A 27,664-nucleotide genomic window follows, 5' to 3' on the forward strand; every position below is an offset into this window, starting at 1 on the left:
CCATCACTCAACCGTGCAGCTCTCAGTTGTCATGTATCGGCGCACTTGGAATGCAACCTTTGCTCATGCTTTGGATTGTTGTTGTTCTTTTGTGACTCGTGGGACTTTGAGACAGGAAATCAAGTCTTATTGTTGGTAAGAAATCGTCTTTCAACTGATTTGCCACAACTCTTTCTAGTTTGAAATAACACTTGCTTGCCATTAACCAATGCCATTAACTTTACAATAATGTACCCTTATTGTAAAGTGTACATTAAATATAATTGTTCTGGGTTGCATATCCATCTAAAGCCCCAGTACAGGTAATTATCTAGCTGGTATGTTAGTATGTATGTTCATGGTTAGATTCTAAAATGTAGGCCTATGTCTGTGTCATTAACTCTATTTACTCTGTATCTGTCAAAGAGACTTTTCTGGCTTCTCGGTTGGCACAAATAAGGCCCCACTGGCCCAGTTACTGAAATTTAATTCCCCGATGTTATTAAAAAGTATATTAATATGGAAATAATGCATTGAATATAGATTTTTAGCTTATATCCATCTTTATGCAAATTAAGCTGCCGCTGGAGGGCAGTGTACAGTAAGAGCTGCATCCTGTCGGCTCCTGTCTCTTTAATGCTGCCTTTCAGTGCTGTTGGAAATAGTAAAACTCAGAGGAGCGCACACCAACCACCTCATTTTTCTCTTCATTCTGCCGTCTGCAGCACAAAGTAGCTCCGTGTCTGATAATAAAACAAACATTAACCAAACACAGATTTTCCCACATGGCGTATTTTGTTATTATTCCCGACCAAAAGCACTCAAATGCGCGAAAGGTCGTATTTAACCCTCGGATGGTGGAGCTTTACGAGGAGCACTTGAAAGCAGCAGGAATACATAACTAGCCTCGAAACAAACTAATCAAGCACGCTGCTGCGCTGCATACCTGCCAGTGCCAATATCAATGTGGCACATTTATTAATAAGAATTGTAACTTGTTGTATTTTAACGCCCGGGTGTTTAGCCAACTTGCTTTGTTCTAGCTAGAATTGCCGACGCAATGGGACGGAAAGTGACTCTTGCTACTTGCTCGTTGAATCAATGGGCTTTAGACTTTGACGAGAACTTGGAAAGAATACTGAAAAGTAAGTCTGTACATTCCTATCTATTTACAGGAGCGACAAGCTATGCTTTGCTATTTATTGGCATCATGCATGTTCTGTAACGTTAACGTTAAACCGTTTACTGACACTGGCAGTGACAGTTTACATAAGGCCAATCTAAGGCATACTTTTAGAAGAAGGGTGACTTCTTGTAAAATCTCCAAGGGCATTGTTGTGACTGTGACAACATTCGATACAACATGAAATTGAAAGACTAGTTAGTTGGAGAAAAAGATCATGACTAGTCTGTATTTAAATTGCATTAATTCCATTGAACATAGCCAAGCCAAGCCTGCAGGTGTAACTAGGTTGACATTCATTTCAGTTTTGTTACTAGCCCCACCCCCTTTCTGAACTGTATCATCCCACTTCTCTGCCTTTTCTGTTGAAATACTTTAGTCCTCTACTACAGGCTGCCCATTGCCCAAGTATGACTACTAGGCCTGCACCATTTTAATCAGCACACACACACACTTAAATCCAGATAATCCAGACACCTATCACCAAAATGGTAAATCCAAAGCGCTTTACAATGTGCCTACATTCACCCATTCACACACTGAAGGCGGCAAGCTGCCAGGCAGGGTGCTGCCTGGCACAGCCATCGGGAGCAATTTAGGGTTCAGTGTCTTGCTCAAGGGCACTTCGACATCGAACCGACGCGCTCTACCTCCAACAATTGTGTCTGTGTTTTCTTCCAGGTATTGAGATTTCTAAGTCTCGTGGAGCTAAATACAGACTGGGACCAGAGCTAGAGATATGGTACAGTTGTTACTAAGTTAAACCCAGTCTATAAAAAAAAAAAAAAAAGTAAAATAAGCACATACTAATGTGAAAATAAGTCTTTCCATGCTGGGTTAATATCTCACCATCACTTCATCCTGGTTCTTCTCCGCCCCCTCTCTCAGTGGCTATGGCTGTGCAGATCACTTCTATGAGTCGGACACATTGCTCCACAGCTTCCAGGTCCTGAGGAAGCTTCTGGAGTCTCCCGTCACCCAGGACATCATCTGTGACGTGGGAATGTCAGTAACTCCTTTAAACTCAACAACAGATCCGCCAACAATGACCGGTGTCCAATCTAAGATTATGTCCTCAAAGCTGCACTAGGCAACTTCATGCTCTGGCGGCCCCAAGTGGCAGTGGAAGATAACTTTAAATTATGATTTAAATCATTATTAGAAATCATGTAACATACCCACTGTGCCATGTAAATGTCACCCCACTTGTTGCTAACAGCTGAGGCGGGACAAACAAATCTCATTGGTTACGATTGGGGGCACACAGCAGTGCACAGCGGCACATTGAGGGCACACAGCAGTGCACAGCGGCACATTGAGGGTACCCACGGTTCAAAAAGCCGTACAGTTGGAGGTGACTATGGTCAGACTGTGATTCCTGACCAAATTCTGTCTATCTTACGGATTTCACTGCATGTTTAGTAGGGCTGTGAATCTTCACTGGCCTCACGATTCGATTCGATTACGATTCAGAGGGCTAGGATTCGATAACGATTATCGATGCATCTCGATGCATCTTAAATTGATGCATCATGTATTCCCGAATACATGATTTTTTTTCTGACTTTCTTTTTTACTCACTGTGTTGCTACTTTTAAAATAAAAGTGCATTTAGAATTGCATTGTATTATGATCCATAATTAAAATAAACAACTGCATGTACTTCCATTATATTTTATTTTATTATATATATATATATATATATATTTTTTTTAATAATCGATTTTTGACATTTGTGAATCGATGCAGAATCGTGCAGGTCCGCATCGCGATGCATCTTATAATCGATTGTTTTTGACACCCCTAATGTTTAGAGGAGGCTTTAATTTCTCAACAAAATGCTTCTGCTGTAACTCTGTCTCCCTCAGGCCCATCATGCATCACAACGTGCGCTACAACTGTCGAGTCCTGTTCCTCAACAGGTATGTGAGCACATACATCATCATAACTGATACCTGGAGTAGCTCTATGGTCTGTCATTCTACAAACATGAACAGTCACTCAGTTTACATTGTATTACATGATATATTTCTTCATTAAATTCATACAGTAGGATACATCAACATACTACTAATACATTACTAATAAATACTAATACAGTACGTGTGAAAAGGAGGAGTTCTACATGTGTCTGTTTATATACATTGGTCCCACTAGATGTGAATGCATTGTTATTGTCTGATTCAGTATGGGGTGAAAATCATCTGTACCAGCAATGCACCCAGCCCATTCTCCTGTTCTGCTTTCCCCCCAAAGGAAGATATTGCTGATCAGGCCCAAAATGTTGATGGCCAACACTGGGATCTACAGAGAGCTGCGCTGGTTCTCACCTTGGAACCAGTTAAGGTTGGTACAACAAACTTATCAATCAGTCCATCATACATACATACATCAGGAGGTGTTCTGGTGGTAATGTTGCATTAAAAGTTTACATTTACCCGAGACCTTGAAGGACCTTGGGGCACGGTGGCTCAGTGGTAGAGCTGTCGCCTCAGTCAGAAGGTCCTGAGTTCGATTCTCGCCTGGGACACTGTGGGCGCTGTGGTTGTGTTCCCCCCCATATCTTCAGTGCCTACTGCCCAGGTGGGGTATCCCGTCGTAAGGGCCTTTCTGTCTGTGTGGAGTTTGCATGTTCTCCCCGTGCTCCCCCAGGGGGGTTCCTCCGTATATAACCCCCCCCACTAAAAACATGCAGAAGATCAGATCGTCATCGTCATCCGACCAGTGACAACAACATCCGAAGTTGGTCCCCGGGCGCTGTACGAGAAAGCGACCACTGCTCCTGGCCTGCCCCTTGGAGGAAAGGACAAGCCAGGATGGGTTAAATGCAGAAGACAAATTTAATTTAATTTCATTAAAATCGTGTTTATTGATTTTAATGTATTTATTTTTCAGCAGAGGTGAATGTCTCCCCCCCCTGCATGTCCCAGCTTTACAAGATGTTTTCTAAGAAGATTCCTATATCCCAAATGATCGCCTATTATAATTTATATGATATATATTATATATATTACTTATTCTATTACTATATTATTAATTGTCCTCCACAGTTACTGAGACAGAACCTGTGCCCAAGAAATAGCCTCTATTCTGATGTAAATTATGTCATTTTATTGACGCCATTTTATTTGTTTAGTAGTAGTAGTAATGATTTATCGAGCATTTCTGTTTCCTCTAGGCGCGTTGAAGAATATTTCCTGCCCCGCATGATCCAGGAGGTGACAGGACAGGTAAAGACCCATCGCTGCCTGGGGTTAGCTGGCTCTTTCATCCATTACAATGAGACCCAGACCGCTTCTTTTCCACAGAGAATGTCAATCTGTTTTTGTTATACCACCATGTTTGGGTCCTTCAGGATACTGTCCCGTTCGGTGACTGTGTGTTATCCACCAAGGACACCTGCATTGGCAGTGAGATCTGTGCTGAGCTCTGGAACCCCAGAAGGTAGAGCAATACAAGATACAGTAGATTCATAAGCATATTGCATAAGCATATCATTCCTTCTCTGCTTTTTACCCACTCACATATTCTATTTTTTGATTACTACTACTATTATTACTGCTGCTACTACTACTACTACTACTACTACTGCTACTACTACTACTACTACTGCTACTACTACTTAACTGCTGTGCTAAATGCTTCTTGGGATCCACACATAAATATCATATACAATTCCAACAGGTGCTATAAGAAAGAGAAATACAAAAGATGGACAAAGGGGAAATATTACAATAATAAAAGACTAAATAATGATAATTTACATTCAATGTACTATACCTATACCCATATTCTACCACAAAGTTCCCCACAATGACACAGAATAAATTCTACATTTAAAAACTTTTACTGCATACCATAGACCCCATTTGCACCTGGTATTAAAATGTAATCTGTATTATGTGCAAACCAAATAGAATTATTGTAACGATGATCAATAAGTTCTGAAATGGATTAAACCTGAAACAGTGCTGTATCAAATATTTTTATTCTCTTTTTGTGGTCAGTACCAAAGTTCATCACATTTTCAGCTTCATGTCTTCAAGACATTTAGCTCATTTCAGGACAGATATACAAGACTTTAAGATTTCAATAAATAACACAATATCGGCATGTTGCTCATAAATAAAAAGATAATAAATAATAAAAAATTCTATGACAATATAAGAATAAAAGAAATGTCAGGAACAGCAGACATCATTAGCTTTAAAAGGACAAATGCCTGTCTGTTTTAAAATGCACCAGAATACAATCCATAAATAAAACACTGAATAAACAATGACCAACAAACGACACAGAGCCTGGCTCTTATAACTTAATACACATAATAAATATGACTTAGCATCAAAAATATTAACATGCATTTTTTTAAATAAATATTCTCCCAGAAAACAGATTGTCATAACAGAATAAAAATCATACTAATAAATTAAAAACATTGCCATCATCGTCATCTTGGGAGTCTTTAGATTTCTGTCAACGAAATGAAATGAATGAGGAAGGAGATTCTGATGTCCGTGACCAACAAAATACAATAAAGTAAAATAAATGGGCAGTTGAAGCGGTCAGTGCAGTGCAGAGCGCCCTCTGTTGGCAGCAGCATCTCTTTTGATGGAGGCAATGATGGAGGCAAACAGCAGGTCCAAGTGGATGAGGTGCCGTTTTGTTTCCTTCCTGATCAGCTCCCAGGACGCAGCACTACCACCCTGTACACACAAATACTACTGTTAATACTACTGATCAGCTCCCAGGACGCAACACTACCACCCTGTACACACAAATACTACTGTTAATACTACTGATCAGCTCCCAGGACACAGCACTACCACCCTGTACACACAAATACTACTGTTAATACTACTGATCAGCTCCCAGGACGCAACACTACCACCCTGTACACACAAATACTACTGTTAATACTACTGATCAGCTCCCAGGACGCAGCACTACCACCCTGTATACACAAATACTACTGTTAATACTACTGGTCAGCTCCCAGGACACAGCACTACCACCCTGTTCACACAAATACTACTGTTAATACTACTGATCAGCTCCCAGGACGCAGCACTACCACCCTGTACACACAAATACTACTGTTAATACTACTGATCAGCTCCCAGGACGCAGCACTACCACCCTGTACACACAAATACTACTGTTAATACTACTGATCAGCTCCCAGGACACAGCACTACCACCCTGTACACACAACTACTACTGTTAATACTACTGATCAGCTCCCATGATGTAGTACTACCACCCTGTACACACAAATACTACTGTTAATACTACTGATCAGCTCCCAGGACGCAGCACTACCACCCTGTACACACAAATACTACTGTTAATACTACTGATCAGCTCCCAGGACACAGCACTACCACCCTGTACACACAAACACTACTGTTAATACTACTGATCAGCTCCCAGGACACAGCACTACCACCCTGTGCACACAAATACTCCTGTTAATACTACTGATCAGCTCCCAGGATGTAGTACTATTACCCTGTACACACAAATACTAATATTGATACTACCAGTACTGAGATGTGTACGTACCATCTTCTCGAGAGTGTTTCTGGTCAGTTTCCTGTAGTATCGTCTCAGTCTGCTGGCTGGTTTCCTGTTAGTCGGCACCTGGACAGAAAAACACACTTTAGTTATTAGATTTGAGTCTAGCTTACTTTTCCGACCCTACCCGAGCCGTGCATATTCTGTCCCATTTGTGACAAAACTGTCTGTCTACTCACACAGCTGTTGAGTCCGTCTATCTGTCTGTGGATGCTGATGAGGAAGTGTTCGGTTTTGCTGGTATCCCAGGTTGTGGAAGACAGGCTGCCGTAGTGATACAGACCAGCAATCAGCTTCAGACTGTCTCTGATGAAAACCAACCTGGACTCAACCTGGAAGAGAGAGAAAGAGGGAGAGAGAGACATTACTTGGGGAATCTTTGCGATGAACCTGTTCGTTAAAGCTTGAATTATAATTTTCAATTTCCCATTGGGCAGACACTCTTATCCAAAGCGACGTACGCATGAGTCTCTCGCTGCAGCAAACTCAAAGTGAATCCGTTCCATGTTAATCAGTTTCATGTTAAACAGCTGAACAGAACGACTTCTGATCACTCTGCTTCGTTCAGCTGTAGATAATTCTGCCATTGTCAGCGTTTTATTTCTGCCAAGCAGAAAGCAGATACTATAGAACTGTGTGTATGTACAGTACATGTATATACAGTATGCTCGCCGCATGTTTACGTCCAAGTGTGACTGTAAATGGAGAACCAGATGGGGCGCAGGATAGAACCCTGTGGAACCCCACATGTAATGCCTGCTGCGGAAGACCAGTTGCTATGGTGACTGAAAATGTTGATGTGAAGAGCTTTATCACTACAACCGACCAATTTACAGATAGGCAGACAGACAGACAGACAGACAGACAGACAGACAGACAGACAGACAGACAGGCAGACAGACAGACAGACAGACAGACAGACAGACAGGTAGTTACTTACCATAGTTTTTCTAATGTGTCCATAGAAGGAATATGGAAAGGAAACCGGGCACTCCTGTTCAGTCAACTGACCGCCCTGCAACACGAATAGATAATAAAGGACATTAATGTCTATACAACACCTATAAGCATAGAACAATGTTATCCGTGTTATTAAAGGTGCTATTGATGACATTAAACATTGATAATAACATTTTAGATGTCGCTTCCCCCCGTCCATTCATTCATGCCACAATGTCGGTACCCAGAAACAGAACCTAGTCTTGTTTAGGCCTATGGCCTGTAGATTCAAGAATTTAAAAATCTTAAATATCAACAACCGTCAGAAATTCCACACAGACATAAAACATTCATTTGGGACCCGTCAAAATTATCTAAATGATTAATTCACAATCGTAAAATTAGTTTTTAGGAAAAGCTATACTTTTATTCCACACCTTTCTAAAAGCTGGAAGTATTTATTATTATTATTGTCTACATAAAATGTTATCAATAAGACCTTTTAAACTTTACTAACTTTAACAGGTTCCACTTGTCTCTATGGTGTAAATCTTTACAAAAGTAAACTTTCTACTCACCATCTGCTCCACCAGCACCAGAGAGTCGTTGCTCAGGTGACCGTAGTGTTTCAGCCAATCACAGCAGAGGCCAGGGCCCGCGGCGCTGCAGAAGAAGAAGAGCACGTAGGTCCAGTTATGCATGGCGTCGGTATTGTAACACGATGTAAAAGTGTAAGAGATGTAAGAGTGTTAGACTCAGAAGGCAGTGTGAGAGTTTGATCATGCTGGGTACCTGTGCACATGCTTTTATTCTACAGGGCAAATGGAAAACACAAGCAGAGTGAAAGGCAGAAATTCCCACTTTCTCCTGTTTTCCTTTCTCACTTTCCAAACTTCCCTCGATCACACATGGCAAGAAGAAATAAGCCATTTACTTATTACTTTAACTTTAGGATAATAATTATAAACATTCAATTTGTTTAGTGTTTCTAACAGAAATAACTTACTGTAGTTTTTAATTCGTAATGACAAGGTAATGAGAGAGACCATATTAAATATTAGTTTAATTCAGTCACAAAGTTTGTCCTGATTCACTTTCCAAGCCTTGTCTCCACTGTTCATATTAAATATATATGAAGAATTAATTCATATTCATATACATTAATTCGTCATATTTGTGGTTTACCTTTCAGAGGAACGGGACAATCCACTCTCTCTGTCTGCAGTCTCTGTCTCGATTCCCTTTCACTTTCCAAACCTCTTGAACACTGCGTCAAGTTCAGAAAATTAGAATGATACCAGATTTTCAAAATAAAAGCGTACTGTCGCTTTTGAAACAAACATTACTAGGTTATAAAGAACAACAAATTGTAAGTAGAAGAAAAACAACATGGAATCATTGCAGTAAATAGAGTTACTGTGATAGTTGATTTTTTTTAAACTATAATATTAAGTCATGTGACAATGGTGTGGTTTTACTTTGAAAGCTACATCACCTTACTTCCTGCCTTTTTCCGTTTAACACTGAACTTGACTTAACATGATGTCATCAATGATTTCTCCCTCTCTCCCCTTTCTCTTTCTGGATGTCATCATGGTAACTGTCACTGATGATGCAAAGCTGTCATATTACTTAGTATAACGACAGAATTTTATGGGTTTCACAGACATGCAAATGCGGGAGTTGCACTTTTTTTGTTCAATATTTTATTTTTCTGTATTTTTCGCAACACAAAGGACAACATTGAACATTGCAAGGATGCAGTTTACCCACCTCTTTGAAATGAGGCAAAGAGTTTACGCACCTATTTTCAGATCGTCTCGTCTGCATCAATCAATGAGGGGAAACAAGGTGGAACTCACCTTGGATCGTTTTCCCACCTGTGTATTTACCAGTACACCCCTGATCACCCCTGAACATCTGGCTTGTGTGACTGTGTCTATGCTTTAGCTGCTGATGTGTGACAGCTGTGTTCTCTGTGTTCCCAGCCCTCATATTGACATGGGTCTGGATGGGGTCGAGATCTTCACAAACTCCTCGGCTAGCCACCACGAGCTGCGCAAGGCTGGCCAGAGAGTCGACCTGATCAAGTCGGCCACCACCAAGGTAACACACACACACGCACGCACACACACACACACACACACACACACACACACACACACACACACACACACACACACACACACACACACACACACACACAGAGACAGAGACACACACACACAGAACATGCATTTGAAATAAATCATTCATAGGGCTTTCACACCGGCAGGGCTCTGTGCCGGTTCCGGTTCCCGAACCCAAATTTGAACCGGGCCGGCGCGTTCAGACCGAAAAAATTATTGGTTCGGAACCTGAAAAGTTGGTTCTCAGCGGAACAAAAAGATAGTTGCTTTTTCCTTGGGAACATCATCACTGGGCGTGTCTCATTCTAGGCTGTGAAAACGAGCAGGAAGGAGAAGAAGGCAGTGACAACATGGAGAAAAAGAATTTGCAGTGGTCTCCCGAGGAAACCAAATGTTTAGTGGTAATTTGGGCATCTACCGAATCTCAAGAAAAGCTAGAAAGCAGTACAAGAAAGAGCACGTCGTATGCCGAGCTTGCGGAAGAGATGGCCAAGGCTGGGTTCACTCGAACGCCAGACCAAATAATTAATAAACTCAAAAAACTGAAGGACTACCGAATAATGTCCTCCCACTTTGGTTCCGCTTAAACTAGTGTGAACACGGAAAACCAGAAAGCACCAAGGTTCTGAGACTCTAGAACGGAACCAAGAACCAGAACCGTGTCTGTCTGAAAGCGGTAACAGACACACAGAGACACACACACAGAACATGCATTTTGAAATCAATCATTCAGATGCCGCAATCCAGAAGCCACCAGAGGGCAGTGTTGTACCATTAGTGTAGATCAGAACCATCACCACTGTGGCATACTTGGGTTTCTTTCTTTGACTACTTAATTGAAAGATACTGCATTTTGTCATTGGTGTGCTTTTTTAAATTGTTTTGTTAAAAAGAAAGCGAAAAAAGAAATACATGACATTGTTTTTGTTACATTGTTTTTGCAGAGCGGGGGTATCTACCTATATGCCAACCAGAGGGGCTGTGATGGGGACCGTCTCTATTTCGACGGCTGTGCCATGGTGGCCGTCAACGGGGACGTGGTGGCACAGGGGGCGCAGTTCTCCCTGGAGGATGTGGTATGCACGTGGACGGGAAGGGAAACACACCTGGCTTGTCTGCTGCTTTGTTTAAATTGAGCAATCGTGCATTTTGTCCAATCACAGGAGGAAATGTAGTGGTTAAACCAATCCTGAGCGGGATCTCACATTCTGTTTCGCTCTACTGTACGTATCAGTCTGGACTCTAAGCCGTCCACAGTCATTTCAGTGGGTGGGATTACTTACCCTGCCAGACAACTCCTTCAGCCAATCGGCATCGCCAAATCCAGTCCTTCAGCCAATCAGCGTCGGATCCAGTCAAATCCAAATCCACTGGGAAGAACGGTGAAAACGTCTTTTCCGCCAAGAAACTCTGCTGGTACATAGCCTTGTTCTTGTTTAATCGTTGTTATTGGGTCTATTTCTGCAATAACCGGCTCTGTAAACTCTACGAACGTTATCATTTAATATTGTTCATTGCTCATTCGGGAGCCGCAGAGCCATGGGAGCAGCCATTACTGTTTTGCCAGCGGCGTCCCTGATTGGCCGGTTACGATGTCAACTACGAGGCAGGTCCCCTGATTGGCCCATGCACTTTGTAATTTCTGAAAAGGCCCGCCCCGGGCTGGAGGCCAGACAGATCCGCGGAACAAAACAAAATGTGAGTTCAAGTGATCTGGACAAAGCTGCGCGGTCTAAAAGGTGTGTGTGTGTGTGTGTGTGTGTGTGTGTGTGTGTGTGTGTGTGTGTGTGTGTGTGTGTGTGTGTGTGTGTGTGTGTGTGTGTGTGTGTGTGTGTGTGTGTGTGTGTGTGTGTGTGTGTGTGTGTGTGTGTGTGTGTGTGTGTGTGTGTGTGTGTGTGTGTGTGTTGCAGGAGGTTGTTACAGCCACCCTTGACCTTGAGGATGTGCGTAGCTACAGGGGAGAGGTCTGCCAGCCGCACATGGTGAGACAACGCCACTTTCTAACCTCATGTTCACAGGGTGGGCGGAGCTAACACAATAAGACTCACTCTGTAGGTTACTGTAGGTTCACAGGGTGGGCGGAGCTAACACAATAGACTCACTCTGTAGGTTCCTGTAGGTTCACAGGGTGGGCGGAGCTAACACAATAGACTCACTCTGTAGGTTCCTGTAGGTTCACAGGGTGGGTGGAGCTAACACAATAGACTCACTCTGTAGGTTACTGTAGGTTCACAGGGTGGGCGGAGCTAACACAATAGACTCACTCTGATAGGTCACTGTAGGTTCCTGACAACTCTTGTGTGAAGTAGGATAACAAGCTACTTTTTTCCGGTCTCTGCTAGCATTACGGGTGGTTACTATTGCCGAACAAACTGAGTAATGTCACATAATAACACTGTTTGGATCTCACCTGCAATTACCACTCATCGCCAATAGGTGTCACCCAAGAGAACAAAACTGAAATTGTCCGTGCGAAGCTGTAATTGTTGCATGTTGGCGGGTAGCCTACAGTATGTGAGGTCAGCTGTGTTTTCGTTGAGTTGTGCTACTGGATCTAGTGACCCTGACTGAAAATAGCGCGCCTGACATTTGGCTGTCTCATGTCAACAGCTTGGCTAACGAGGCTCTAATTGAGGTTGGTTCATGATCATACTCTGGTGATGAGGTGGCCGTTGCCTCTAAGAACACCACGGCTGTCTGCTACATACTGTATATTGAGTTGGAAAACGTCCCCTTTTGTCTTTGGGTTTTCTCAAAGTGCCTCTCTTCAAGGTGCAATCAATGTTTGCGTTATTTTTCAGTGGAAGAGCTTACTCTGTTGTTGCGTTTTTCTATTTGGTTTGTTAAGGTCCGATTTCAAGCCAACGAGGTCTGCGAAAAACAAAAGTCACATGACTCACAAGTAGCTTGTTCATTGGACAGAGTTTTAGTGACCTGTCATTCTGCCAGGTTAGAGATTTTGGCAGAGAGCGGGGAGTCAAAACAAACCGGAAACAAAAAAGTGCATCACATTGGATTGAAGGACTTCTCAGTGCAAGTTTCACACTTTGCAAAGTCATCCTTTGGGCCGGATTGGGCCCTTTGAGGGGCCGGATCTTTCCCCCGGGCCGCATGTTTTACACCCCTGGACTAGTCTGACTTTAATGGTGTTCATACCAGTTGAAATTACATGAAACGATAGCTGAATGTGAGCATCAGTCCAGACTTCATGTTGTTCTGCACGAGGAGCTGCTGGTTATCACGTCACCATCTGTCTCCTTACACTCACAAAGCCCTGTGTTTTGGAGTCATCTCTTTTTGTCCTGTTAGATGACCCACTCAATCTTAACAGACATGTTCAGGTGTCTCAACACTCACTCTCTTCTAGGAACATGAGCCCAAACCGTGCCACCGGGTCAAAGTTGACTTCTGTTTGTCCAGTGATGACGACATCTACCTCCCTACCCACCAACCAATCACGTGGCAGTTTCACACTCCAGAGGAGGAGATCAGGTACAAAACTTGTCTTGCTTTGCTGATGTGTTCTCTCTCATTGTCTCTCTATCTGTCTCTCTCTCTCGCTCTCTCCCTCTCTCTGAGCCCTCATAGATGTGTGTGTATAGAGGAAATGGTTTCAGTTTTGCCCCTCTAGCGTAGGTTACATTTTGGCTTCAGAGTAGCGCCCCAAGCTTTCAAGGCTTTCAAAAGCAAAATGTTATTTTCAAAAGTAAAAAAATTAAAATGTCACGTCGGCACTGAATACAGCCCATCGGCAATGTCTTGATGACATCGTTGGCACAACCCTGTAGTTGACCCATGTTTCCTTCAGTCTAGGGCCGGCCTGCTGGCTGTGGGACTACCTGAGGAGGAGTCGACAGGTGAGGAGGAGGAACTCATTCAGTATCAATGGCACATACAATGTATTCTGCTCATTTTGTGCAATAGGGCAGTTAAAGATCTCGTTTTGAAATCGGCATGTACTTCTCTTATAGAGAGCCAAAGTGAAACGGCACTTCCTGCTTCAGCACTGTACCAGAGATGTTCATCCGCCATTTATTTTCCCATAGACATTTCGTAAAATGCTTATAAAAATAGTTTTACTTGGTCAAACCAAACGGTTCAGCTATATTTAAAAACTTTGAAAAACAACATCGAAAAAATATTTTCTTTAAATCGGCAATTCTTTTACATTTTGGTCAGAGCGAAATGTTATGTGGTCCCTCCTGTTTCTAAATATATCTGAACCGTTTGGTTTGAACCAGTAAAACTATTTTTATAAGCATTTTACTAAATGTCTATGGGAAAATAAATGGCGGATGGAAATCTCTGGTACAGTGCTGAAGCAGGAAGTGACGTTCACTTTGGCTCTCTATAAGCTTAGGACTGTGGTGTGTATAGAGCTCAACAGTGAACGTCCACTTGTCCTCAGCTCCCGTTCCATCATAGAATTCCCCATTTCATTTTCTCCATAGATGTTACAAAAAAACAAAAAATAAAAACGTGGAGAAAAAAATGAAAATAAATTTGTTTCCCTCTCGCGTTTTTATTTGTATTTTGTTTGAGCTCCAAGTGAAATGTTTTATGGTCACTCACAATTCAGTGGGTGGCTGGTTGGCTTGGTTGGCTCCAGGCTTAAAGCTCTTTATATAAGGATTTTTCTAAACGTCTACGAATGGGGGATTCTCTGATGGAATGGGAGCTGAGAAAAAGTCTGCGGTCACTGTTAGCTCTATAGTATATATACTATGTATTCAGTGATGTTGTTGTCTGCTAGGGGTGTCACAATACACTCAGTTCACGATACGATACACGATATTGGGTTCACGATAACGATACGATACGATATTTTAACAATATTTTTTTGCGATCGATTTGTAAGTTGAGGGGGCATCCTCCACGCTAATTATGAGTAATTTCACCATTTTCATCCTCCGTGTCTGTAACGTCCCTCGTCTGTTCAAACAAAGCAATGAAAAGGAGAGCGAGCATGCAATCAGATGCAGATCAGTGCCACTATGTTCAGCTTCTTTTTCTCGCGATATGAGATTTCATCTCAACGATACATATTGTCACGTTTTGATATCGCGATATATTGTGGGACGATATATTGTGACATCCCTATTGTCTGCCCTAGGCTGGTTTTCTGTTGCCCCTGAGTGGAGGGGTGGACAGCTCCTCCACTGCCTGTATCGTCCACTCTATGTGTGTGCTGGTCTGCCAGGCCGTGCACGATGGCAGTAAGTATCGTACACTCGTTCACCCCATTTACACACGTTTTTTTTTAATGTGAGCTGTATCTGTATAAGTTATCTGGATGTTATCTGGATAAGGAAAAACGCATGTAAATGCATGGTGTAAACGCACCGTGATCAGGATGTGATCAGATCTGCCTGACCACATCTGGAGGTAGTCTGGCTCACATATTGTGTCCAGATCTCTTTCACCCCATTTACACCTGGTTTTTAAATGTGACCTGTATCCAGATAACTTATCTGGATACAGGTCACATTTAAAAACCAGCTGCCTAGAGCCAACAGAGCGGGACACCGGCTGTTGACCGGCCCGGTGTGTCTGGGGCTTTAGTGCCATGCTTCAACACCCATTCACCTCCACATCCACAATCCTGTTCTTTATAAATAATCTACAGTCTGTCTCTGTCTCTGTCTCTGCGCCTGTCTCTCACCCACTGCCTTTTCCTTTCCCTCCGTCCCTCAGACAGCCAGGTATTGGAGGACGTGCGCAGGGTGGTCGGGGACGAGTCCTACAGTCCTCAGCACCCGAGGGAGCTGTGCGGTCACATCTTCACCACCTGCTACATGGCCAGTGAAAACTCCTCGGAGGACACGAGCAACCGGGCCAAGGACCTGGCCAATCAGATCGGCAGGTTAGGATGATTGATTGTTTCTTTCCTTTTGAAGTAACCCACATGATGTTGTCGTATGCCCTATGTAACGTAGCATACAAAATGCTTAAAGTCCAGCTGAACTCATAAATGACTTTTCTTTTCTTTTAGTTCAAATACCTGGGTATGCAGTGCACCTATTTAATAATGTATGCAAACAAAATCACAAAAGTCTAATTTCTTTAGTTTTTCACACTTTTTCACATCAAAAGTTCATTTTTCAAGATTTCATTGATAACAGTAATGTACAGTTTGCTGACGTCACCTAGTACTATCAAATTTCTACCCCTCTTCATGCCGTGCTCCTTTTTCATCTGTCTGTTGTTTTACAGCACGCACATGAATATCAACATAGACATGGCGGTGAAAGGCATGCTGGGAATCTTCTCCATGGTTACGGGAAAGTGGCCTCAGTTTCGTGCCAATGGAGGAAGCGTCAGAGAAAACCTGGCTCTGCAGAATGTACAGGTGGATTAGACACACACACACACACACACACACACACACACACACACACACACACACACACACACACACACACACACACACACACACACACACACACACACACACACACACACACATTCTCTCATGGTACACACAGGTGTCCACATGGGCTTCATTTCACACGAGGGATTGCCCCTCTTCCCAGTATATTGGATGCTTGATAGGTGGGCATCGATATTGGTTCCTTGCTGCACCTGATTGGACGAACACTGTGTCACTCACTGGGCCGGCTCGTTTCAAACGTTCTCTTTTACTACGAAAATAGTTCTGCGAAATGTATTTGAAAATAGTTCCGCGAAATGTATTTGTGAAAACATTTGATGCCTGAGATAAGCCATACAGTTGCTGTATCTGTCTTTATTTTGGACTTAACGGTATTCGGAGCGGTTAGTTTAAAAGTTTGTACCGCTACCAAGTTTCAGGATTTTCCAGAGGCGGCGAGTTGCGTTGGATGCTCTTGACGAACATAAAATAGACTAGACCTCAACTTTATACAAAATGTGAAGCAGCGACCGTCTCTCGAAACGCGCTACCAGAATGCATTGCATGGCTGCTTACATACTGTAGACTATGAATGGGAAGCTTGGAAATAACAGATCCATTGGACATGTTCCATCAATCAAATGTGCTTTATTCACAAGACAGGAAAGAAATGTTGCCTAAGCCAGTGGTTCTCAAATGGGGGTCCGCGGACCCCCAGGGGTCCGTGGCACTTTGCCAGGGGGTCTGCGAAAAGTTTTCAGGTAAAAAAAAATATATATATATATATACCGTATATATATATATATATATATATATTTTATATATTTTTTTAAATAAAAAATAAAATGCTACATGTTACTTATTCCTTCTCAAACTACTTCCTACATGGTGCTAGTCTATCAAAATATATTGGCTGTCATTGATTGTGTTGCATAGTGGTTTCCTGTACTGTTGACAAATGGTGATATTGTAAGTCGCTTTGGACAAAACAAAAGCGTCTGCTAAATGACGTAATGTAAATGTAATGTAATAAAAACATATATATAGATTTGTTTTTGCAAAATCTTCATGGTTCAACGAAAATAGTTTATGCTTTGAATCTATGGATTACATTCTAATAACAAACCTATCAAATTAAAAGTCAAGCACGTTACCGTGGAAACAATTACGCTTAGCCCAAAATCACAAATCAGAATGAGGGGGTCCCCGGTATATTCTCTATCTTGTAAGGGGTCCTTGGCTGAAAAACATTTGAGAACCTCTGGCCTAAGCAACCTAGTATCATATCGTAATTAAATAAAAAATCAACAAATAACTGTGTGTCTTACTTTCTCTTTCTTTCTCACTTATCATCTTTTTACATGTTTTCTCTCCCTTTCACCGTTGCTCACTTCAGCGTTGGCAGTTCACCAACAGTTCAGTTTTTCACCACAACCGTCACACTGATGTTTCAGCAACAGTCGTGTGTGTGTGTGTGTGTGTGTGTGTGTGTGTGCGTGTGTCTGCTGAAATGCTGTTGTAGCAGTTTTTATCACCACCGCCCACCAGCAGACTTTTCAATGCTCCCCTGTGTGTGTGTGTGTGTGTGTGTGTGTGTGTGTGTGTGTGTGTTTTTGTGTGTGTGTGTGCGTGCGCCTGTGTGCCTGTGTGCGTGCGTGTGCGTGCGCGTGCGTGTGTGTGTGTGTGTGTGTGTGTGTGTGTGTGCCTGCGTGTGTGTGTGTGTTACCAGGCTCGTGTCAGGATGGTTCTGGCCTACCTGTTTGCCCAGCTGAGTCTGTGGGCCCGGGGCAAGCCAGGCGGCCTGCTGGTGCTGGGCTCAGCTAACGTAGACGAGAGGTATGCTTATCTACGTTGTCAACACAAAATGAGCACCATATCTGTTGGGGGTGCTGGGGTTATACACAAATACCAATGACTCAATGATTACTTGGCCGGCTGCTGACCTTTCTGCCTTTCAAAACTCACTTTCTGACTCGTACTCTGAACAAAAAAATCCTCGCACATTGGAGTTTCAAGAGGCTGGGCGATAAATATATGAGAAAATATGATCACAATAATCTTTTCTATATTGATCAATATCGATATTTATCATATTATATAATTGGATAATGCTGCCAGTCTGAAGAGTATCCGGATAGTGACCGAGGAAGCCTGAAGAAACCAGAAGGTTCATTAGTTAACATTAGTTTAAGGATAACATCAGAAGAGGGGCAGACCTGATACCCGAGTCAGTTATCTGATGAAACGGACAACCACGAGCTCCTGCTGGAGCTGGGAATGAATGCTGCATTAGATCAGAAAGCCAGTGGTGGAGAGTCAAATAAATCCGGTGCTCTTGAAGGATGGGGCAGACATTAGAATAAAGTCATAATCTAGTCCGAAGTCATAAATCCAGCTTAACTCACTAGGTGTAGGTGGCAGTCAAAATGTGTTCCTCGGATGTTCCTACACCTATGGACCTCCTTGTGAGTTAAGCTGGACAGTCACTGCTCTTTTATCTTTAGTCAATGGGACTTTTGTAAACACTTCGGAAATCATAAGTGGTCGTTTGCCGTTTCATAAACTTTTGTTTAACGACAGACCTCATTTCAGACATTTAACAAAAATCCCATTGACTTTGAGACGAGGGAACCAGGAAGTGCTAACATCCGGGTCTTAGGACTCATAGTACATTCAAGACAACTCGGACCTCGGAACTTTCAACATGGATTTTTTACGGCCTCCGGCATAGTTGTGTTCACGCTGTTTTTAACTCGGGAGTTACAAAAACGTAAAAAGCTGGCTAATTTCATTGGTAATGTAATAATAATACAATAATACATCGGATTTATATAGCGCTTTTCCTAGTGGTCAAAGATGCTTTACAATACAAAAAAAAACGTTAATAGAGAAAAAATAAAGAAATAAGAAAGGTGAGAGAGAAATGTACTTCATGGGTTGAAAGCAAGGCTAGAGAGGTGGGTTTTGAGGGCTTTTTTGAAGGATGACAGAGTGTCTGTCTGACGGATATGGCTGGGGGAGGGTGTTCCAGAGGGTGGGGGGCAGCTGCGGTGAAGGCCCTGTCGCCCCATCAGGTCCGGAGCTTGGTTTTGATTGGTTGGAGGAGGTTAGCGTCTGCGGACCTGAGGCGGCGGGTAGGCGTGTGATGGTGAAGGAGGTCGGACAGGTAGGGTGGGGCGAGTTTGTTGAGGGCTTTGAAGCTGATGAGTAATATTTTAAAGTGAATCCTGTATCTGATGGGGAGGAGCCAGTGGAGATGGTGGAGGACGGGGGTGATGTGGTCGGAGCGGCGGGTGGAAGTGAGCATGCGGGCAGCAGAGTTTTGGACGTATTGTAATTGATTGAGGATTTTGGAGGGTGTGTCATAAAGGATGCTGTTGCAGTAGTCCAGTCGGGATGTGATGAATGCATGGGTCAGTGTTTCAGCAGCAGAGGATAGTGAGGCGTAGACGGGCAATGTTCCTAAGGGGAAAGAAGGTGGTTGGTGATCTGGTTGACATGCGGGAGGAATGTAGCCATTGAATTCAACATATTGCTATAATAGAGACAGTCCGCATGTCTGGGAACACCCATACAGGCTCTAGGAACGCCCACAATAGACGCTGGGTTAGCCTGGGGGCGGGGTCAGCGTGGGGTAAATTCCCCCGTTCTATCCATTCAGCAAAGTTAGAATTTAGCTGATAGCCCAGCCCAGGCAGACACGATCGGGGATTTAACCACCGCAGTAAATGCATATCTGAGCAGACGTCTTGTGTTCTGCTCTAGAACCCCCAAACCTGTAGTTTAGAGCCGCAGCACCGTCTTTTGGTGAGTCAGCCCATGAGATATATCGGCGGTTTTACCCCACTCGCGCGCCAGCCGTTTAACATTTTGTGGGCGTTCCCATACATGCGGACCGTCTATGACGAGACGTGGCCTCAACCTATGAGAGTGAAATATAAACAATATAAACACATATTGCATAATTACACCTCAGATTAAATCAACAAACACTTTGATTATGTCAACTTGGACAAACCAGAGCTCTGAAATGATAGATCATGTTTTCCTGTGTTCTGTTCAGTTGTCTTGAAGGGGGTATTAAGACTTATTCCGACGGTACTCTATACACGCATTCTTTGCTGTTGTCACCATTGTCTTCTCCCTCTGTCCTCCTAAGTCTCACAGGTTACTTTACCAAGTACGACTGCTCCAGCGCCGACATCAACCCGATAGGAGGAATCAGCAAGACGGACCTCAAGAGCTTCCTGCTGTACTGTGTGGAGCAGTTCCAGCTCAGCGCTCTGACAGGGTAACGTCAGCACAGCACACTGATGCTGCAGCTTCAACGAACACACACACAATACTACTCAGGTTGTCCATGTTGAGTGACCGGGGGACCATGATGGAAATAAGTGTTTACACTTTCGCATGTCATCCCTTGGATTTTGTTATTCTTTATCCAAAATAAAATCAATCAATCTATCAATCAATCAATCAATCAGTCAATCAATCAAAACCGGGACTCAGTTGTCCATGTTGAGTGACCGAGGACACATGGAGGAATTTTTTTTTACACATTTTTTTGGAAGTCCAAGTCTCAAGTCTTTGAGCTACACACACACACACACACACACACACACACACACACACACACACACACACACACTCACACTCACACTCACACTCACACACGCACACAAAGATGTGGTTGTGGTAAAGGTGGTATCCGGTGTATACTGCAGTAACGTTTTGCCTTCCTGTGCAGCATCCTGGCTGCTCCGCCCACAGCTGAGCTGGAGCCGCTGACAGACGGACAGGTGTCGCAGACTGATGAGGTAAGTATGTCTGACTGTCACCATTCATCATGACAAACATGCAAACTATTCTGTTGCAGCTTTAAGTTACAGTAACACGGTTACTATTTGTACTGCTGACCCCATTAACGCCCATAGCTCAATAAGGAAACCTGAACCTAACAAAATAATATATATATATATATATATATATATATATATATATATATATATATATATATATATATATATATATATATATATATATAATTCATTTATGAAAAGAGTTTGCTCAGACAGGCCAGCCCAAAGTGTAGGCGTTCTGATCGCAATAGACAACAGGAACTATAACGCTGCTTTACGACATTCTAGTCTTTAATAAGTCCAGTTTTCTTTACGGTTGTTGTTTGTTTTTTGGTTACCCGTAATTTTTCTCTGGCCAGGGAAAGTCTACTTACAGCGAATCAGCTGGTCTCGTTGTCTCCTAGTAGGAACTCATTTTCATTGCGACAAAAGTGTATCTTTACTGTACCAAGGTTGGAGCCATTTATTTTAGCCGACTTGAAACATTTGTCTTGCCACGTTGAACGTGACGCCTTTACCCAACCACCACTGTTTTAATGCCAGCATTTTAAGAAGAGGTAAGAGAAGTGGACATTTTCATGATTCCAGTGGGGAAAATGGGCTGCAGCAATTACCGTAATTATAGGCTACAGCATAGAAAAATAAGAATAGACCAAACTGAATGAAACAAAGCATGTACAATATGATCAAAAATATGACTTTGATTTTGATTACAACACAATGGTACATGCAGTACCGTACATCCACATACTGATAGTACTTGAAAATGCATTTGTGAGTATAGACACACACACACACACACACACACACACACACACACACACACACACACACACACACACACACACACACACACACGGGTGCTGGTGAGGGAAAAAAAGACTGAATTTTGACATGCTTATGCTTGTTGAACAGGTGCCCTTTTACTCATATAGGTTTGCATTTACAGTAGCGAGCATATCTGTGAGCGCCCAGTATGTACAGTCTTCTCACTCATTTCCCTCCACCTGCACCGTGTGTGTGTGTGTGTGTGTGTGTGTGTGTGTGTGTGTCAACCCCGCCCCCGACACAGAGCAGAGTCAACTTCAACTGATGGGAATCGGCAAGTTGCCTAGCAACCCGGATAATAGATAATATCATCTATTTAGCGATCAATGGAAAACGGAACAAATAATTAACGTTTGACGGAAAAGCACATGTAAACAGCACACACCATAAAAAAATAAAAAAACTCTCGTAACGGGACAAGCCCGTCTTTTATTGTCACACGAACACCACAACATGCATGCGGCCACAACACACTCATGCTGACGGTGGCCGGTGAAAAGTGCCCTCTGCATTTAACCCATCCAGGCATGTCCTTTCCTCCGAGGGGCAGGCCAGGAGCAGTGGTCGCTTTCTCGTACAGCGCCCGGGGACCAACTTCGGATGTTGTCGTCACTGGTCGGATGACGATGACGATCTGATCTTCTGCATGTTTTTAGTGGGGGGGGTTATATACGGAGGAACCCCCTGGGGGAGCACGGGGAGAACATGCAAACTCCACACAGAGAGAAAGGCCCTTACGACGAGATACCCCACCTGGGCAGTAGTAGGCACTGAAGATATGGGGGGGAACACAACCACAGCGCCCACAGTGTCCCAGGCGAGAATCGAACTCAGGACCTTCTGACTGTGAGGCGACAGCGCTACCGACTGCGCCACCGTACCCCCGGTATTTATGCTTGTGCCGTACTGTTTGTGTCTCCGTGGCCCATGTGGGCGGGAGCTGACGCAGTCCATTGTGTCCTTACCGCGACGTCCACATGATTGACAGCTCTTCCCAGGCCTGAGGGAGAATGCCTCAGGCCTGGGTCTCGTCTGCACGCCACTCACCCCGCCTCCCATTCAAACTGTTGGAATGTAACCTGACCTCCCTCTACCTCTCTCTACTCTAGTCACCTGGTTTAGGGTCGTTTAGGGTCATAACCCTCCCACCATATTAAATACATTACTGTAGCATGGAAACATCTTTCACTTTTCTTTTTATTATCCAGATAACGTATCCGGATACAGGTCGCATTTAAAAAGCAGGTGTAGATGGGTTGTTAGTATGACTCATTCAGAGGGTACAAACTCTTTATACCTTCTTCTCCTGTGTCAGTGATTGGGAATACTCTGTTAAAACCCCGTAAGGCCCTAGAACATTTGGAGGTTGTGTAGTTCATAGCCAGATTGCGGGATCTATAAAAACATTCACTATCCAATAGCATTGTGAGGCTGAACGATGGGATCCATTGATTATGTAAATGTGTTTTTTTTTTAATAGCTAAAAGTGATGTGATTTTGCAACTGAGGGTTCTACAGGGTTTTAATTGGCTGCAGGAAGACTCGGTCGCTGGCTTATCAAACATTCATGTAAACGGCTTAACCTGAATGGGGCCTGAATCAAAGCGTACTCAATAGCCGGGTTACTCCATGTATGGAAATGTAGTCCCCTCCTCCTCCTCTTCTTCTTTCTATTCTATCTGTTTCCTGTGTCTCTGACTGTCTTCCTCTTTGAATTCATCCACGTCCTTTCTTTCTCCTTCCTCCATCAGAAGGACATGGGGATGACCTACTCAGAGTTGTCAGTCATCGGACGCCTGAGGAAGATCTCCAAGTGTGGCCCCTACAGCATGTTCTGTAAACTCATCCACATGTGGAAGGAGGCGCTCTCTCCCACAGAGGTCAGTCAAACCCCTCTATCAGACCTTACTGTAACACACCTTTTTGTGGTTCTAGTCCTGTGTAGATCAGCAGGTAGACCAAGGCACATGGCTTCGGGAGACAGTTGAGAATGGATGGATTGCCCCTAGAGAGTAGGAATAACCGAGAACAAATTCTTAACGGAAATTGAGTGGTTTTTAATAAACTCTTTAGCAATGTCATTTCATAATCTGATCTCTATTATCCTCTTGCAAATGTCACATTTAAAGTCACAATGAAACAGCATTTTGAGTGTGCCTCGCTTCAGTAATGTGAAATATTTCCTGTTGAAACAGGATGTTTAACTATTTGTCATCCAAGAGTAGCCCGGTAAACCATCCTGATCACGTGAACTTGTGTTCTGTTTGGTTCTGCGGATCAGTCTGGCCTCCAGCCCGACCCCAGCGATTTACAGAAATCACAAAGTGCACGGGCCAATCAGGGACCTGCCTCGTAGTTGTCAACATACCCGACCAATCAGGGATGTGGCTGGCAGCACAGTATGGCGGCTCCCAAAGCAACGAGCAGTAACGTTAACGTTAGTAGAGTAAACACAGCCGTAAGTGCCGTTATGGCACAAATGGACTCAATAACAACAATTAAACAAGAATAAGAGTATACACCAGCGGAGTTTCTTGGCGGAAAAGACTTCCGACTGGATTTGGCTACACTGATTGGCTGAAGGAGTTGTCTGTCAAGGCAAGTACTCCCACCCACCCAATGAAATCGCTGTGGGCGGCTCGGAGTCCAGACTTGAGAGCCAAACAGAATGTGAGATCACATAATCAGACTAGTTTTTTCCAGGCTAGTTCAAGAGGTCCAAAAATCCCAAAAATGAAGAACAATTGTGTGCTGTTCTTTCAGGTGGCGTTGAAGGTGAAGCACTTCTTCAGGATGTACTCAGTGAACCGCCATAAGATGACCACGGTGACGCCGTCCTACCACGCCGAGAGCTACAGCCCCGACGACAACCGCTTTGACCTCCGACCTTTCCTCTACAACACCCGCTGGACCTGGCAGTTCAGGTGCATCGACAACCAGGTAACTGTCCGCATACACGCTGAGGCCATCGGCTTCATAGAAAGGTAGAAAGAAAACAACAATAATACAAAGGTATAAAAATGCAATGTCATTAGCAATGACACAAACATTTATCTGGTAGACTTGCATGCTAAGTAAGATTTATTGTAGGTTGTAATGGATATTTGTAGGAACTTATGTCCATTTTCAGCTTCATTATGGAGATCTGACTCTTCCCCCTCCCCCCTCTCTTCCCAAGGTGTCTCAGATGGCAGGAGATGCCCAGCATCAGTAAGATCCTGAGGTCTTCAGTGTCCAACCACATCCCTGAAAATCCATCAGAACTGTAACCCATCATAAACACTCATAAATGCTTCTCTGGGATTGTTGGACCATGGATCAGTCTCCGTCTGTTAGTTAGTTGGTTAGTTCGGTTGTCTGTTTGTTTGTTAGTCACACTGTAATGTTGACTTTGTGCCCCTAGGGGGCGGCATTGACAATGACATCACTGGTGGGGGACATGTTTAGTTCAGTTCACTTCCGATATTTATTGTCCCTCGAGGGGAAATTTGATTTGCAGTCGAGGGCACAAACGGAACATACAAAAGGTCATGGTCCATTATCACTAGGGTTGTCACGATGGACGATGGCATCGACCATCTTCGATGGGCCGACCCCCCATCGACCTCTGAGCCTTCTACATCGGACCATTGTGACTATCTGTTCCAATTAAAATTTTGCAGATTTAATTATAAAAAAGGCCAACTCCACTCAACCGCGATGCGTGGCCGGGGGGACGCGCGGGCGCCATTAAACTAACGTACCCTATCCCCAATTCAGAGAAGTGGTAGAGCGGAGAGGAGGAGGGGGAGGGGAGGATAAGCAGAAGTCGGTTGTGTTGTTGTGAAATTGTTAAGACAAAGAAGAAACGTCACGTTCTTTCCTGTTTTCAACCCAATGTGAGTCATGTGACAAGCCTTCAACTGTGAATTCAAATCGCCTGTTTCCATGAAGTCGCTCCATTACTGCTGTGTTTCTATCTCTTCTTTACTTCATTGCAGCAGCGCAGGCAAACGGCACCGCAACGACTTCATAAATCATGAATTAATCCCCCCGCCACGACCCGATGATGCCATCGTCCATCACGATGTTTCACATCACACAACCCTAATTATCACAACCGCAAACAACCAAAAAAAAGAGTATCTGCTCGTTAAAAGTATCAACCCATTGGAATGGTAGCCATAATAAAGTGCTGCTATTTACACTTGGAACAAAGGAAAAATTAAACATTGTGTTTTACCCTCCCAGAGGGGGAGAAGAAGATCAACCGTGCCTTTCGCAACACTTATCTGTCATAGATATCTCTTAGACAGCTGATGCGTGCCAATTATTTTGGCTAACTGCTTTACCAATATTGGACAAACATGTTTTTGTTTTGCACAGTAAGGTTCCTATACCAAGAAATTACACAAAGTGTTAAAATAGGCTCAATAAAGGATTAGTAAACTGCATAATGGAACCAAATGACTTCTCCTGAATGGGTAGACACAGACAAAGAAGTTGTCTTCAAGAGTTCTTTGGTTAACTGGAATGACTCAAGGAACCCTCTGCATACTATGCAGCATTTTCCTAAAAACAATCTATATATTCGCTCTCAATCATCACTTATGAGCATAGATGAGCCACTAGAAGTGTATGGTGGTGTATTCATTTGCAGTGTTTCCCCTGCTTCTCTCTCCATCTCTCTTGTACATAACCTCTGTGAAACAATCAGAAAGTTTGATTATTTATGATTTATATGCTTTGTTCTCACATGCACCACTCTCTCGACCATCGTTCTCTGGCCCCGTCCACAGGAACCTGTTTTCAAATGAATCTGCATCACTTTTGCCACGTTTGCTACATCGTGCCAGTGAAACACCTCGCTGTCAGGTGAAAATAAACAGCTGGCAACTGCACATTTATCGGAGGAAGCATGTGCTAGTCTACAACTCACCCCAGATTGGCAGATGGGGTGGGGCAACGACCGGGACAGCATTGGCAAAGTACAATTGGGGAGAAAACGGGTGGGAAAAAATGAAAAGAAAAACAATTGATCAAAAAATAATCCTGAATAAATCTGAAAGAGAAAGTGGTGTTGTTGGGAGCGAGAGAGAATATCGGTATAATATATGTTTTGAAAGTGGCTGCAACTGAGGGGGGGGGGGGGGGAATGCAACACACACAACAAACACACACACCTTTTGAATTTTTTTCTGATTTGATTTTTTGACAATAAATTCAACTGGTCAATTCAATAATTCATTTGAGAATCTGTATTTCTGTCGTTTCTGTCTTTTCCTTCTCAATTCTGTCTCATTAATCTTTCTGTCATTTTATTCCCGTGAGCACATTATTTTATTTCATATTCTGACAATTTATTTCCACTTGCTCTGATATTTTCTCCAAGTTTGAATGCGGTTTACAAACCGCAACCATCAAATCCTGCATAGTATGCCTTTAAATTATAAGAAACTGGCAAATCAGAATACAAAACCCAATTGTTGGAGAGTCCTTGGGACATTCCATGTATTCTTAAAGGGGTCTTTTCATGTCCAAAAACAACCATTTGATCATAGTAGCTACCATTGTAAACCAGGCCACTTACACTTGGCCCTAATGTCTTTTCTGTGATCAGATTGCAATCGGAGAGCTTGACCACATTGCCCTGATTTAATTTACACCTGGCGTTGGCATGTGTTTTGGGTGATCAGATTGCAATCTGATCACCCAAAACAGGTGTCCTCTCAACCTCCATACAGTTGCTGTGCGGATTGAGAGGACACATTGCATTTACACTTGTGTTCAATGTGGTCACAATGCGTCCCTGACCACCTCC

The 27,664-nt window shown here is 43.3% G+C and overlaps 2 protein-coding genes and 1 pseudogene across 3 annotated transcripts in view; 1 reads left to right on the plus strand and 2 right to left on the minus strand.

The window, feature by feature from the left end:
• LOC310799849 overlaps positions 1 to 27,664 on the minus strand; it is a 449,550-nt pseudogene that overhangs the window by 51,881 nt on the left and 370,005 nt on the right. The window lies entirely within an intron of this gene.
• nadsyn1 (NAD synthetase 1) lies at positions 1,040 to 25,699 on the plus strand (the record flags this gene model as incomplete). Its single annotated transcript, XM_083662259.1, has 21 exons — positions 1,040 to 1,124; positions 1,844 to 1,904; positions 2,051 to 2,167; positions 3,031 to 3,084; positions 3,419 to 3,508; positions 4,341 to 4,392; positions 4,518 to 4,606; positions 9,667 to 9,784; positions 10,752 to 10,883; positions 11,718 to 11,789; positions 13,175 to 13,299; positions 13,616 to 13,664; positions 14,921 to 15,023; positions 15,502 to 15,670; positions 16,021 to 16,156; positions 17,907 to 18,013; positions 20,337 to 20,468; positions 20,925 to 20,994; positions 23,616 to 23,744; positions 24,628 to 24,804; positions 25,043 to 25,699. The coding sequence occupies 21 exons, from the start codon at positions 1,040 to 1,042 to the stop codon at positions 25,076 to 25,078; spliced, it is 2,103 nt and encodes a 700-aa protein (XP_083518385.1). The 3' UTR covers positions 25,079 to 25,699.
• On the minus strand, positions 5,728 to 8,379 carry LOC310799817 (interferon a3-like; the record flags this gene model as incomplete). Its single annotated transcript, XM_083662435.1, has 4 exons — positions 5,728 to 5,868; positions 6,728 to 6,805; positions 6,919 to 7,071; positions 8,257 to 8,379. 4 exons carry the CDS (start codon positions 8,377 to 8,379, stop codon positions 5,728 to 5,730), a joined length of 495 nt encoding a protein of 164 aa, XP_083518561.1.

Source organism: Poromitra crassiceps (genome assembly GCF_964638095.1).
Source record: "Poromitra crassiceps genome assembly, chromosome: 28".
NCBI lineage: Eukaryota > Metazoa > Chordata > Actinopteri > Beryciformes > Melamphaidae > Poromitra > Poromitra crassiceps.